The 16,783-nt window shown below is 38.8% G+C and overlaps 1 protein-coding gene across 1 annotated transcript in view; it reads left to right on the top strand.

Moving 5' to 3' along the window:
* Nucleotides 1-2,474: 2,474 nt before the first annotated feature.
* LOC136247984 (uncharacterized) overlaps nucleotides 2,475-16,783 on the top strand; it is a 197,965-nt gene continuing 183,656 nt past the window's right edge. The window contains exon 1 of the mRNA XM_066039802.1: nucleotides 2,475-3,394. Coding sequence (XP_065895874.1) covers nucleotides 2,475-3,394 — 920 coding nt within the window. The remainder of the gene's footprint in view (nucleotides 3,395-16,783) is intronic.

Raw genomic sequence — 16,783 nt, 5'->3', positions numbered from 1 at the left:
TTTTCCTAATAGCATACCATTTTATTAAATATCCAATACCGCCTATTCCTAGTAATATAGCTTTGCAATGGCTGTGGTGGTAGCCATTTAGTTGTATTTTCTATGTAATTACAGACACTTCTCCTACTATTCTTCATTAATTTTATATCACTGCATGTGTAATGGGTCAAACATAGCTAAAGATGCCTGATTTTTGAGGCACATATTCAGATACAAAATTGCATGCCTCATGACATTCTTTCTTTTGACGCAGTGTGCATGGTTCATTACTCTCATAATTACAAGTACACAAAAAATTTGGAATTTCAACTAGAGTATGGACCGTAGTGCATCGATAAAAAGTACTGAAACAAGCTGAAATAGTGCACAATATTAAATCACAGTAAAACAATAAGAAGTGTTATATCCCTACATTGCTTAGTTGAAAATTCAATTTTTTTGTGTACTTGTTTGTCAATTTTTTTTTGTAAAATAAATTTATTATGACTGGTGAACCCACATCAAAAGAATGAAAGGCACCGCATGCCCAGCTATCAATTAGCATCTGAAAAGTGAAGTATCCATTACACTTCATTGTCAGCTATGTTCAACGTGTTACACAGCATTATGAATCAAAAACTGTTCAAAAAGCACTTCAGCAATCAAAGTAGCCACTATGAAAAATATGGACTATTTCTGTTACGAAGGGAAGTCTTCATACACTACCGCGAAATCGACACCTTTAGCTGTCAGCAAAGATAAATGGGACACAAAGGAGGACACTGCATGGTTAGGCCTAAGTTAAATATGCTCAAAATTTTGCCCAACATGCTTTCAGGAATTTCCCAAAAATTTCATTTATTATGCTCTTCAGTGTTCCCATTATGCTTGCATTATGCTCCTAGGTTAACAACTTTTCATAAAATTATCTGGGAACAGTTTAATCAGTGAATGCTCTATTAGAGTATTTCACTACAAAGTGACTATTCTATTAGAGAGTATCGATCTAAGGAGCTATGTACAATGCATTTGAGTGCTTTCTTACAGTTTTCTGACTGGAGTATTGATCTGTTTTCATGGAATTCAGCTCCATAGTTTGAAATATACACCTAATATGCTAGCCATTATGCTGTCATAGCACTCCAGCCTAGTATGCTTTTTATTATGTTGGCATATTTGACACAGGCCTAACACTGGTAAGTCCATGAAGAATGCATTATACGAACTGCAGTATGCCAAATGTCATAGCAACTTGTTGAAAGTGTTTTGGGTCGATCTGATGGCTTGTTTGGGCTTAGTTTTACCTAACCAATACTGCTTCATTGTCATCAGGGAAAAGTGAGGCCGGATCTTGAGAGATGTTTTTCATGGGCCATGCCCAAAGATTTGTAGTCCCAACTATAGAGACTGTATGATGTTATTTACAAAATAAACAAACATTCAAGAAAAAGCAATTGGAAATTTTAGGAGGGACCAAGTATTAAAAGTAGTGAAGGGGAATATATAGCAAAAAAGCAGTGAAAACTAGAGAGGTTGTCAGATAATTTAATTCCTAATTCAGTCTATAAACCATGACTGAATTAATCAAAGATGTTTTTAATGTACGTTAGTATATCTGCAGGTAAATCTATTGTTTCACTACTTTTTTGATCCTAATCGAGCTTAATTTATTTTTTATTTTTTCTTCTACTTGTAATGTTCCACAAACTAGTTGTACTTTTGTAGCCATCAGCCACCTAATTTACTATATGTTTTACTCGCAATTGTGACGTAAAATGGTGGCAATACGCTGCTTCATTTTGCCTCCAGCCTTGTGACCATGGTCAGGTAGTGGCTGGTTGGCTGGCTGACAGCAGGCAAACAAAAATTATATAAGCTTGGGAGATTTTTTCATATTCTAAATCCGAAATGAGTTTTCTTGTTTTTAATGCTGCATTTGATGCTAGATGAACTACTATTATTTCATAAAGATGATTTTTGTTGCCCAACATGTTTCTAGGATGATTTCAAAAGTATTCTAGGTGGCACACATCATTTTAGGGGGATCCCTACTTAAACAGTAGCCTACTGTACTATTTGGTATTCAGATATTCTGTTTATGAACATGTTCACTGTGAAACTCTTATATATGATCTGGTCTGACAATACAAGTCTTTTGTAGTCTTTTTAGATGTCACAAGATTGATAACTCATAACTTCTCATGACTTTAATGAGTCTACTTGAAATTATTTTTATCACATTATTTTATGCAACAACTCTACGTTTCAATTCAGTAAGTTACCTTTTTCAGAAGTAAAGTTATGCTGTGTCAATAGGAAAGGCTATAAGACTGGATTTGTCAGACTGGGTTATATTTGTATGATTATATCACTGATACAGTATCATATTTGCTATTCTTTTTCTAGTATATTTTTAGTTACACACCATTTAAGCAATAATGCTGAATCCAATAAAGAGTGCAAATTCTGTTTCAAGGCACATGCACTGCTACAAAATGGCAATGAACCATCAACTGATCATTCCTAGAAGAATTGCCAACCCTAGATATTTCTTATGGTCAGAACCAGCAGTCGAATTAATAAAGTTCAGTCAGGAAGTATTGAAGAAGATGAAACCATATGACAGCAAAGAGATTTGTTTGCTCACTGATCACTTTAGATATCACAAGAGTGTGCCAAGGGTTAGCTTAATCCAGTCAATTTTCAACACTATCCGAGAGATGAAGTATAAGACAACCAAGGTTGTGTATATTGTGGGATTACCTGGAACTGGTAAAAAGGAGTTAGCTAGACAGTATGGTGAAGTACACTATAAGAACTTATCAAAGGGTGTGTTAGAAAGATTACTTGTAGGCACAATAGATGAATTATGCACAGCAAATAAATTCGTAGCAGCAATCAACGCATCAAATCCTAGCAGCTTTCACCAAGATCTTTTTAAAATAGCAGAGCAACTGAATGTTACTGAAAGTTATGAGCAGTATTGTGCCAAAACTAAAAGGCCAGAAGGTTACATTGATATCTTAAGCAAAATGTCATCTCATCTAAAAAATCATCATGACTGGCTCCTGATCATGAATGACCTCAACTTGGATGACGACTTGAAATGGAAGGTTGGAGAAAGGTGTACTAACAGGGATTACATTCAGAATACTTTGAAGCATGTACACCTCAATGAATTCCTGCCAACTCCAGGGCAACCCAACCATGGAACAATTTTGATCACAACTTGTGATCGTCGTGCTTATCGACATTGCTCAGGCCATGTTAAAAGCATTCATATGCCAAAGGGTATGGAAGAAAAAGAGGCAGTGCAGCTTCTAGAGATTTCTAGTTGCTTACCAGAGCTTAAATATTGCGAACCGGCTTTAAATGTTATTTCTGATTTACAGAAAGTCCCTACATCTGTTTACTGGTATGTGCATAAATATTAAATAGACCTTAATGTAGCCAGCTATAATTACACAATTACATTAACTATTCAGTGTTTTTCCATTTCTTAATGTTCAGCACTCAGCATAAAATCTCTTTATTCATACAAAATTAATGATTGCCCCACGAAATTTTGTTTTAATTTCTTTGTTTTTTTCTTCATTTCGCACACTTTGCAAAATCCGCCATAAAACATGAATGTGTGCTCCACTCGGACTGAAATTTGGCAAACTTAAGGACACTCCAACAAAATTCATTGTTTCCAACCCCCCCCGCATGTAGATTTTCTTCCCGCATGGTGATTCATTATTATTATTATTATTTAATAGGCTTGAAGATGCCCAGACAATAATAAATTGCCAGGCTACCTTTGTAGGTGCCCATATCTAGATTGCTTCCAAAAATTGTCCAAGTGCTGCTTGAAGGTTGCAACTGTTGGTACTGAAATGATGAAGTCAGGTAAGGAATTCCATATTGACTAGCTACTCTATATTCCTAAAAAAGTTCTGTCTAACAAGTAATCTCGATCTTTCCTTAGAAAGCTTAAGAGAATGGCCCCTGGTGGTAGCAGTATTCAAAGTAAAAAAAGTAGATGGGTCCAAGTCATAATATCATTGAAGTATCTTATAAGTTTTGCAATCATATCACCCCTTTGACGTCTGCAATATAGACAGTAGAGATCCAGAGTTTCAAGACATTATTGCTGTCAATATTCTTTATTCATCCTGTGACTGCATAGGCAGCATAGCAGTAACTAGTTTAGCATTCAGAAAGTCCATTTAGCTAGCTTTTCACTGTTAAGGTTCCTAGTTTAAATATTTCTACTCTATTTCTTACCTGTAAGATAGTTATGAATTTCAAAAATTAGTGGAAATATCTATAATCTAATCCAAAACAGCCAAGCTGTAAAAAGCTGTAAAAAAAGTGTGCTGCCCTCAGAAAGGCTATGGTGAAAAAAGATGTGAAATCCAAGGTGGCGGCCAAGAAATGGCTGTGATGGTAGGTTAATGGTAAAAATTTTAATAATGACAATTCAGGTAAATTTTGTGAAGCGGCACAAAAATTCACCTGAATTGTCGTTATTAAAATTTTTACCATTAACCTACCATCACAGCCATTTCTTGGCCGCCACCTTGGACTTCACATCTTTTTTCACCATAGCCTTTCTGAGGGCCGCACACTTTTTTTTACAGCTTGGCTGTTTTGGATTAGATTTCATTTCTTTTTGTATTTGTATACCCCAAAGCCGGCCCATAGGCCAGCTTTGGGACTTTTTTAACCTATGTTTTTTTTCTTTACTACAGGAAGAAGAAAAGATGAAGTAGATGTACTTTAAATATTTTATCAGTAAATGTACAAATTATATATATAATACATATGTGACGGGATTTGCGAAAAGGGGCCTTCCACACACATCCAATTTGCCAACTTTGACAATTGATAACTTCAGATTGGAAAGAGCTATTGCCTTGAAATTTGGACATTGGTAATTTCTTCTAGCTGATCTCTCTACAGGGAGATTTGTTTGTAGCTGAACTATCTACAAGGTAACTTCTTCTAGCTGATCTCTCTACAGGGTGATTTGTTCGTAGCTGAATTCTGTACAGGTGATTTGTTTGCAGCTGAGCTCTTTACAAAATGGTTTCTTTGTAGCTGAACTCTCTACAAAGTAACTTCTTCTAACTGATCTTTCTACAGGGTGATTTGTTTGTAGCTGAACTATCTACAAGGTAATTTCTTCTAGCTGATCTCTCTACAGGGTGTAGCTGAATTCTGTACAGGTGATTTGTTTGCAGCTGAGCTCTTTACAAATGCTTACTTTGTAGCTGAACTCTCTACAAAGTAACTACTTCTAACTGATCTTTCTACAGGGTGATTTGTTTGTAGCTGAACTATCTACAAGGTAATTTCTTCTAGCTGACCTCTCTACAGGGTGATTTGTTTGTAACTGAGCTCTAAACAGAATGGTTTCTTTGTAGCTGAACTTTCTACAAGGTAACCTTTCTAGCTGATGTCTCTACAAGGTGACTAGTTTGTAGCTGAACTCTCTACATGGTGGTTTCTTTGTAACTGAACTTTCTACAAGGTGACTTCTTCTAGCTGATCTTTCTACAAGGTGATTTGTTTGTAGCTGAACTCTCTACAAGGTAACTTCTTCTAGCTGATCTCTCTACAGGGAGATTTGTTTGTAGCTGAACTCTCTACAGGTGATTTGTTTGAAGCTGAACTCTCTAAATAATGGTTTCTTTGTAGCTGAACTCTCTACAAGTTAACTTCTTCTAGCTGATCTCTCTACAGGGTGATTTGCTTGTAGCTGATCTGTCTACAAGATAACTTCTTCTAGCTGATCTCTCTACATGGTGATTTGTTTGTAGCAGAATTCTGTATTGGTGATTTGTTTACAGCTGAGCTCTTTAAATAATGGGGTCTTTGTAGCTGAACTCTCTCAAGGTAACTTCTTCTAGCTAATGTCTTTACAGGGTCACTAGTTTGTAGCTGAATTCTCTACATGGTGGTTTCTTTGTAACTGAACTCTCTACAAGGTAACTTTTTCTAGCTCATCTTTCTACAGGGTGATTTATTAGTAGCTGAATTCTGTACAGGTGATTTGTTTGCAGCTGAACTCTTTAAAGAATGGTTTCTTTGTAGCTGAACTCTCTACAAGGTAACTTCTTCTAGCTGATGTCTCTACAAGGTCACTAGTTTGTAGCTGAGCTCTCTACATGGTGGTTTCTTTGTAACTGAACTCTCTACAAGGTGACCTCTTCTAGCTGATCTTTCTACAGGGTGATTTGTTTGAAGCTCAACTCTCTACAAGGTAACTTCTTCTAGCTGATCTCTCTACAGGGAGATTTGTTTGTAGCTGAACTCTACATGATGGTTTCTTTGTAGCTGAACTCTCTACAAGGTAACTTCTTCTAGCTAATCTCTCTACAGGGAGATTTGTTTGTAGCTGAACTCTCTACATGATGGTTTCTTTGTAGCTGAACTCTCTGTAAGGTAACTTCTTCTATTGATCTCTCCACAGGGCGATTTGTTTGTAGCTTAACTCTCTACATGGTGGTTTCTTTGTAGCTGAACTCTACAAGGTGATTTTTTCTAGCTAAACTATCTCTTTCCATAGTTGCATGAACTCCCTACAAGGTAACTTCTTCTAGCTGATCTCTCTACAGGGTGACTTGTGTGTAGCTGATCTCTATACAGGTTTCTTATTTCTAGCTGATCTCTTGAATTCTCTTCAGGGTGACTGCTCTATTAGGATGACTGCTCTATTAGAGTATCTCGATCTCGCACCTTCTGCACCAAGTTGGAATTCGTGTTATAACTCCGTGGCTTTAAGTCTGATTCTTCTACACCATTGATGAACCTTTCTAAGATGATTACTCCATCTGTATACCGTTTTTTGAAAGCATTACCCAAGCGGTTTATCTGGTAGGCGTAGCAAGCAGTCGTTTTTTTATTAGCTAATCTCGATTGCGTAATTGTTACACACTGTTGGTTTTTTCGTTGTATCTTCCTGTTTTTTTAACTCGATTTCTTTCAAACCACAAAAGGTTTGAGGTTCAATAGTTAACCTATTCACCCACCGATTTTCAGCTTCTTCCCATATGCGGCTTACCTGTTTATCGTATTCCAGTCAAAAATAGTACCGAGATGCGCCTTTATATCCCTCTTCTGTGTGCCAAATTTCAAGGCAATCGGATATGGCGTTCGAGTTTTATAGCAGTTTTTGTAAGTGTGCGACAAGAAAAATAAAAATAAGAAGAAAAAAAAAACCAAGAAACTGAGCCAATTTTTGAAGTCGCATATCTCGGGAACGCGCGAAGCGATTTCGCTCAAATTTGGAATGTAGAGTGCTGCAGTTGGAGGGCATGTCCACAGCAAAAATCGTCTTGTTTCATCAAGGAAGCACAGAGCTACGGAGGTGCGCAAATTGCGTTTCTTTCTTCCTGTCAATATACTCACGGGTGTTACGCGCCCGCTTCTTGGGCCGCACGACACACTACCGTGTGTCTTGATGAATAATGGATAATGAATCACCCGCCCGAATGTATTTTCGAGATCACTGAAATGGGAAACAAGGAATTTTGTTGGAGTGGCCTAAAGGAATCATTACAACGGATCTCAGTACCAAGTTTGGTAGGAATCCGATGAACACTCACGGAGTTATGACCGATTATTCGCGTAAAATGAGTCTGCACGCCCAAAGCACAGGGTAAACCCTTAGAAGGAATGAGCTGAAGTTGCTATGTAGATGGAGTAACCATCGTAGAAGTGTGTTTAGAAAGCGAACTACGTATAGCAAAAGTGAGATCGAGATACTCTAATAGAACAGTCACCCTAATAAAGCATTTAACTGCCGAGATACTCTAATAGAACAGTCACCATGCAAACCCAAATAAATCGCTCTAGCGATTCAGACCATTACTGTAGAGAGTTCGGCCACAGACAAATCACCTTGTACAGAGTTCAGCTACAAGCAGGGCCGTCCAGAGTAATTAAGGGGCCCAGGGCAAAGAGTTAAAGTGGGGCCCCTGACCCAAGTTGTAAGGTGAAGACCAAAAAAAAAAAAAAAAGGTCACAACCTGCTGGCAATGACAATAACTACCCATTACCAACCATATCTCCTTATCTATAAGCTTGCCACACTGCTCCTCTGAAGAATACTGTGACTGCTCTATTAGAGTATTTAGATCTGACTGCTCTATTAGAGTATATCGATCTTTTAAACAGGTATTCAGGGGGCCCTTCATGGGGCCTCCTGGGGCCCCTTTCAGGCTGGGGCCCGGGGCAAAATGCCCCAATTGCCCCCCCCCCCCCCCTGTGGGCGGCCCTGGCTACAAGCATTTAAGTCACCCTGTAGAGAGCTCACCTAGAAACAAGTAATCCTGTAGAGAGATCACCTAAAAACAAATCACTCTGTAGAGAGTTCATCTAGAAATAACCCACCCTGTATAGAGATCAGCTACAAACAAGTCACCCTACCCTGTAAGAGTTCAGCTACAAACAAATTACAGTTACAAACAAGTCACCCTGTAAGAATTCAGCTACAAACAAATTCCTTTTTTTAACCCAGGCTAGATGGACCGCCTTTGCCACCACTTCCACCACTAGGTGTTAAAGTGCTGGACAGCTGGAAAGACCAGCAATCAAACAAGGCCACTAGACTCCAAGCGACCCTTGGAGTAGACCAGATTAATATTCAATGTTATTGGACGACGATTCGAAGAGCGATGACCCCTCAGACACATCACTGAATATCTTAAAAGCGAAAAACAAAGCCTACATCGCAGCCAGAATAAGCATTTGCTGTAATACAACTTACCCTGTAGAAAGATCAGCTATAAACAAGTCACCATGTAGAAAGTTTAGCTACAAACAAACCACCCTATAGATCAATCAGCTAGACACAAGTCACCCTGTAGAGAGATTATTAGCTAGAAATAATTTTCCTGCATGCAGAATATCAGCTAGAACCAAGTCAACATGTAGAGAGATCAGCTACAAACAAATGACACTGTAGAGAGATCAGCTAAAAAAAGTTATCCTGTAGTGTGGAGAGTTCAGCTACAAACAAATCACTCTGTAGAGTGTTCCAAGTTACCGTGCAGAGAAATTAGCTAGAAACAAGTTACGCACCTTGTAGAGAGTTCAGCTACAAACAAATCAACCTGTAGATAGTTCAGCTACAAATAAGCCACCCTGTAGAGAGTTCAGCTACAAATAAACCACCCTGTAGAGAGTTCAGCTACAAACGTGACAGCTAGCACCCTGTAGAGAGATCAGATAGAAACAATCAAGACACACGATAGTGTGTCGTGCGGCCCAAGAAGTTGGCGCGCCACACCGCAAGTATATTTACAGGAAGAACGAAAACGTCATTTTCACACCTTTGTATCTCGGTGATCACTTATCTGATTGGAACCAAATTTGCTACACAGTTCCCCGCCAGCAAGGGGAGTCTACATTCCAAATTTGAAGGAAATCGCTCCAGCCATTTCCGAGATACGAGCTGCCAAAGTTTGGTTTTTTTTTTCTTCGTTTTTTTTTTTCTTCTTCGTCTTTTCGCACACTTGCAAAAATTGCTATAAGAAGCAAACGCGTACCTCGATCGCCTTGAAATTTGGCACACAGAAAGGGAGTCCAACGGCGAATCCTAGTGTCAAATTTGGTACAAATCCGATGAATGGTTCAGGAGTTATGACCGATTATTCGCGTAAAACAAGATCGATTTGTTGTCACGCCTACAGGGTAAACCGTTTCATGGACTGAGTTGAAAATTGCTATGTAGATGGAGTAACCATCGTAGGAGTGCCTTTTGGTGGTTTGAAAGGAATCGAGATAAAGACCATGGAGATATGACACAAAACCCAACCTGTGTCACAATTACGCGATCGATTTTTATGAATAAAAAAAGTATTAGTTTTCACGCCTACTAGGCAAACCGCTTAGAGCAATGAGCTGAAAATCGGTGTATAGCTGGAATAATCTTAATAGAAAGTCCTTGCAGTAGTACAGAAGAATCGGATTACAAACCACTGATTCGAAAGCCAACTCCATGTAGCAAATGCGAGATCGAGATACTCTAATAGAACAGTCACCCTAATATTATTATTATTATTATTATTTACCTATACTGTACAACTTCAGAAATGAAGAAAAATGTACAGACAAATCACAAAAAATAATAATAATAATAATTCAATACAATAAGTAAATTATAATTTAATACAATAGAGCATTCGGCTAATTTATTTACTCCATTATAGAATTTTATTACATCACAAGTTATTCTGTAGGGAGTTCAGCTGCAAACAGTTAATCTTATAGACAGTTCAGCAAGAAGCAAGTCACCATGTGGAGAGTTAAGAATATCTAATCAAAAACAGCCAAGCTGTAAAAAAAGGTGCGGCCCCCAAAAAGGCCATGGTGAAAAAAGATGTGAAATCCAAGATGGCGGCCAAGAAATGGCTGTGATGGTAGGTTAATAGTTACATTTTAATAACAACAATTCAGGTGGATCTGGTGCCAAGACCAAGCGGCACAAAATTCACCTGAATTGTCTTTATTAAAATGTAACCATTAACCTACCATCACAGCCATTTCTTGGCCGCCACCTTGGATTTCACATCTTTTTTCACCATGGCCTTTTTGGGGGCCGCACCTTTTTTTACAGCTTGGCTGTTTTTGATTAGATATCACTTCTTTTTGTATTTGTATGCCGCAAAGCCGGCCTATGGCTGGCTTTGGGGCTTTTTTAACCCATGTGTTTTTTTTCTTTACCACAGGAAGAAGAAAAGAACTTAAAGAAGATTTTTAATGCTTCAATTGTTTTTGATTTTATTAGTAATTATGCAAATTATATACATATATTTATTACATGCCCATTATTCCCCACAGGATATTTTTTTGCAGTTGATCTCTCTACTAGGTGACCTGAACTATATGTGACCCAGTCTGCGAAAAGGGGTCTTATAGCCTTTTAAATTGCATGTACTTGGCAACCTGTAACTTGACTTGTGAATGTGGTATCACCCTGAAATTTAGTCGCCTTATACCCCTAGCATAGCACTATGGCTTGGTGTAATAATAAGATGATAGGGTGAAAACATGAGGAGTTATGATTAGACAAACTTGACAATTTGGAAAGGCTATAAGACCCCTTTTCGCAGACCGGGTCACATATACAGGATGGTTTCTTTGTAGCTGAACTCTCTACAAGGTGACCTCTTCTAGCTGGTCTCTCTACAGGGTGATTTGTTTCCAGCTGAACTCTCTACAGGTAATTTGTTTGCAGCTAAACTCTCTACATGGTGGTTTTTTTGTAGTGAACTCTCTACATGATGGTTTCTTTGTAGCTGAACTCTCTATAAGGTGACTTCGTCTAGCTGAACTCTCTACAGGGTGATTTTTTTTTTGTAGCTGAACTCTCTACAGGGTGATTTGTTTGTAGCTGAACTCTCTACATGATGGTTCCTTTGTAGCTGAAGTCTCTACAAGGTGACTTCGTCCAGCTGATCTCTCTACGGGGTGATTTTTTTTTGTAGCTGAACTCTCTACAGAGTGATTTGTTTGCAGCTGAACTCTCTACATGATGGTTCCTTTGTAGCTGAACTCTCTACAAGGTGACTTCGTCCAGCTGATCTCTCTACGGGGTGATTTGTTTCTAGCTGAACTCTCTACATGGTAGTTTCTTTGTAGCTGAACTCCCTACATGATGGTTTCTTTGTAGCTGAACTCTCTACAAGGTAACTTCTTCTCTACAGGGTGATTTGTTGTAGTTGAATTCTCTACAAGGTGGTTTGTTTGAGGCTGAACTCTCTACATGGCAGTTTCTTTGTAGCTGAACTCTCTACAGAGTGATTTGTTTGCAGCTGAACTCTCTACATAATGGTTTCTTTGTAACTGAACACTCTACAAGGTGACTTCTTCTAGCTGATCTTTCTACAGGGTGAATTGTTTGTAGCTGAACTCTCTACAAGGTGACCTCTTCTAGCTGATCTCTCTACAGGGTGATTTGTTTCTAGATGTGTGAACTCTCTACAGGCGATATGTTTGCAGCTGAACTGTCTACATGGTGGTTTCTTTGTACCTGAACTCTCTACAAGGTGACTTGTTTCTAGCTGATCCCTCTACAAGGTGACTTCCTCTAGCTGATCTCTCTACAGTTTGATTTGTTTGTAGCTGAACTCTCTACAGGGTGATTTGTTTGCAGCTGAACTCTCTACAGGGTGTTTGTTTGTAGCTGAACTCTCCACAGGATGGTTTCTTTTATTACTGAACTTTCTACAAGGCAACTTTTTCTAGCTGATCTCTCTACAAGGTGACTTCCTCTAGCTGATCTCTCTATAGGCTGACTTGTATCTAGCTGAACTATCTACAGGATGATCTGTTCATAGTTGAACTCTCTACAGGTTAATTTGTTTGTAGCTGAAACCTCTTGTTTCAAACTGATCTCACTGTAGCATAACTTCTTTGTAGCTTAACTCTCTACAGACAGATATTTTGTGGAGCTGAACTGTATATATAGGGTGATTTGTTTGTACCTGAACTTTCTACAGGGTGATTTGTTTATAGCTGAATGCTCTGCAGGGTGATTTGTTTGTAGTTGATCTCTCTACAGGGTTTCTTTGCAGCTGATTTCTCTACAGGGTGACTTCTTCTAGCTGAACTCTCTCTTGTTTCTAGCTGATCTCTCTACAGAGTAACTTGTTTCGTATAGCTGAACTCTTTACAGAGTAGTATTTTGGTTGCTGAACTCTCTACACGGTGACTTGTTTGTAGCAAAATTCTTTACAGAGTGACTTGGTGGTAGCTGAATTCTCTACAGAGTGACTTATTTGTAGCTGAATTCTCTACAGAGTGACTTACTTGTAGCTGAACACTGTATAAACTATAAAGTGACTTGTCTGTAGCTGAACTCTCTTCAGGGTTACTTGTTTGCAGGTGATCTCTATAGGGTAACTTGTTTGTATACATGAACTCTTTACAGGATAGTTTCTTTGTAGCTGAACTCTCTCCAGAGTGACTTGTTTGTAGCTGAATTCTCTAGAGAGTGTAGCCGAACTCTCTACAGGGTGCATGACTTGTTTATAGCTGAACTCACTTCAGTGTGATTTGCAATGTTATGAATCACTATAGCGATATATTTGTAGCTGAACTCTCTATAGGGTGACTTGCTTCTTGCTGAACTGTCTATAAGATTAACTGTTTGCAGCTGAAGTCTCTACAGAATATGGTAATAGAATTCTATAATGGAGTAAATAAATTAGCTGAATGTTCTATTAGGGTGACTGTTCTATTAGAGTATCTCGATCTCGCATTTGCTACACGGAGTTGGCTTTCGAATCATAACTAAATGGTTTGTAATCCAATTCTTCTATACTACTGCAAGTACTTTCAATGAAGATTATTCCAGCTATACACCGATTTTCAGCTCATTGCTCTAAGCGGTTTGCGTAGTAGACGTGAAAACTAATACTTTGTTATTCCTAAAAATCGAGCGAGTAATTGTGACACAGGTTGGGTTTTGTGTCATATCTCCGTGGTCTTTATCTCGATTCCTTTCAAACCACCAAAAGGCACTCCTACGATGGTTACTCCATCTACATAGCAATTTTCAACTCATTCTATGAAGTGGTTTATCCTGTAGGCGTGACAACAAATCGATCTTGTTTTACGCGAATGATCGGTAATAACTCCTGAATTATTCACCGGATTTGCACCACATTTGATGTTAGAATTCGCCTTTGTACTCCCCTTCTGTGTGCCAAATTTCAAGGCGATCGGAGTACGCGTTTGCGTTCTATAGCAATTTTTGCAAGTGTGCGAAAAGACAAAGAAGAAAAAAAAACGAAACTTTGGCCACTCGTATCTCGGAAATGGCTAGAGTGATTTCCTTCAAATTTGGAATGTAGACTCCCCTAGCTGGCGGGAAACTCTGCAGCAAATTTGTTTCCAATCGGATGAGGTATCACCGAGATACAAATGTGTGAAAATGACGTTTTCTTTCTTCCTGTCAATATGCTCACGGTGTGGCGCGCCGGCTTCTTGGGCCGCACGACACACTATCGTGTGTCTTGATTTGGAGTGAGATCCAGTAATGGGGGATTTTGCTGAGATGATGCATTAATTACCTGAGGCTTAATAAGGCAATCGTACATTGAATGTTTCTGAAAGTACAGTATCAACTTCAGGCTGATAAGTTCATCAAGGTTTTCTTTTGGTCTATATCTGTCTACGCATGCTTTCAAGCTGGAAGGCTGTTCAAGCTTAGAAACACAACAAAACATATTTCAATTTTACTACAACACAAGTACAAGAAAAAATTTGGAATTTTTAACTAGAGTAGGGACCATAGCACATCAATAAAAAGTACTGAAACAAGTTTGAGTAGTCAATGATATTAAATCACCGTAAAACAATAAGAAGTGTTATATCCCTACTGTGCTCAAGATACCATAACGGAAATGTACAGTAGGGATATAACACTTCTTATTGTTTTACGGTGATTAAATATCATGGACTACTCCAACTTGTTTCAGTACTTTTTATCGATGTCCCTACTCTAGTTGAAAATTCCAATTTTTTTCGTGTACTTGTTTGTTAACTTTTTTTTGTAAGTAATTTTATTACGACTGGCGAACCCACGCATACCGCATCTGAAATGGCACCACGTACCCCAGCTATATTAATTATCGTCTAAAAAGTGAAGTATCAATTACGCTTCATTGTCAGCTATGTTCAACCCATTACACAGCATTTCGAATCAAGAACTATTCGAAAAGCACCTCTACAATCCACGCATACCAAAAGAAAGAAATAGTACTGCACACCCCAATTATATTAATTGTTGTCTGAAAAGTGAAGTATCCATTACGCTTCGCTGTTGGCCAGTCTCGCGTGGCCAAACCACTTTTTTCTGTGTATTGGGTAAGGAAAAAGGTCTGGTGCAACTCCAATAGCTGTTTACTTCTGAGCCGTCCCCAGACTCTGGGGACGCTAATTGAATAACATTGGCCGCAAAGGAGGTGCCATGACGTCAGTGAAACAATACACTCCTGGTCCGGTTGTGAGTCTTGTTACACGATGAGGATGAACTCTATAAAAGATACATCGGAGCAAATTAAGATTCATTTAAAGGATAAACAGATCAAAGCCATCTCGAGTTTGCTTACTGACATCATTGGCGCCTCCTTTGTGGTCAATTTTATTCAGTTTTTTTCCCTCCGGCCCTAATGGCACTCCCTTCCTCCCACACATCTCTATAGAATGTTAAGAAAATATTTGAAAAATTAATTATAACCTACAGAAAAAACCTACACAGAACCTACAGCATGCCCAGGGTTCAATGGGCAGGCAGGTGCCCCTCAGCAACAGCAAGATCAACTGCTGGAGGCACACACACAGACATTTGGATCTCGATTAGTGTTCCCAGTGTCTGGGAAGTAAACAGCTATTGGAGTTGCACCAGACCCTTTTTTCCCCCACCCAATACATGGAAAAAAGCAGTCCGGCCACGCAAGACTAGCTGTCGGCTATGTTCAACCCATTACACAGCAGTACGAATCAAATGGAGTTTAACTAGTTAATGTTGCAGTCAAGCATGCGTGAGTGTATTATGATAGTGACTAACCCAAAGCTCCACCATGATTAGGGGGAAGATTGGGCAGGCACACACGTGAGAAGGGTTGGCAATAATTGGAAAGTAACATTGCGCATGCATTACAAGAAAAAAGGTGCATGTAGAGGTGTTAGAACACATGGTACTACATGGCATAGCAAGTCTTGTCCCACCCATACCACTCCCCTCTACCAACTATCTCATATTAGAATTTTTAGAAGATGATAATCACAAAGGGATTGTTCGGTGGGGTTTAATGTAATGTATTGCCCAAAAAAAATAATTAGAATAAAATTAATAATGGGGGTGTGGGGAGGTGAAGCATACACCACAGACAGTCCCAGCAGGGAGCTTAGTAAATCCCCTCCTTTTTTTCCATTGTCTTTTCCATCTTGAGGTTAGCTCAGGGTGTGACAGTGCAGGGTTTCTATTAGGAACATTGTGGCTTGCAGAAATTCTTGTGGTTTCAGAGAATGTTAGAATCCCTAAGCATTCCTACTTCCAAGCCTTTGTAGTAAAACATGCTGTATACATCATGTAAAATTGTTGAAAAGGGGCCTATTTGAGAATTAATAGGAGAATCCATGGAACCCTGCACACCTACCAAAACAACCACCATCTGTTGACGGTGGCAACCCGCTCACAACAGGGTAAGACCTGCTGACTGAGTTAAACTGACAAGCAACATTAAGAACTGTTTGAAAAGCACCTCTGCAATCAAAATAGCCACTATGAAAAATACGGACGATTTCCATTACGAAGGGAAGCCATCACGTGCTACCGCAAAATCGACACCTTTCACTGTCAGCAAAGATGAATGGGACACAAAGGAGGACACTGGTAAGTCCATGAAGAATGCATTGTACGTACTGCAAAAGGCACCTGTCGGGCCGAAGCAACGTTGAACAGTGAAAAAATCAAGCTCGTAGCCTTAGCCATTATTGAGTTACCTTTGTCTGAAGGTATCAGTCAGTCAGTTACTTAAAATTTACTCAGTCAGTAGAAAATTCCATCAAATAAATTTTTCAAAAAATTCCGTAGCAACTTGTTGAAAGCATTTCGGGTCAATCTAAAAGCTTGTTTGGGCTTAGTTTTACCTAACCAATACTGCCTCATCATTGTCAGGGAAAATTGAGGCAGGTTTTTAGGTGATATTATTTTGTGGGCCACGCCTACTCCTTTGTGGTCCCTACTATACAGTTACTATCGTACTGTACAATAATAATTATTTTAAGTTTACTACAATAT

Source organism: Dysidea avara, chromosome 2, assembly GCF_963678975.1.
Source record: "Dysidea avara chromosome 2, odDysAvar1.4, whole genome shotgun sequence".
Lineage (NCBI taxonomy): Eukaryota > Metazoa > Porifera > Demospongiae > Dictyoceratida > Dysideidae > Dysidea > Dysidea avara.
The sequence above is the reverse complement of the archived record's forward strand: the minus strand, read 5'-3'. Positions and strand labels throughout refer to the sequence as shown.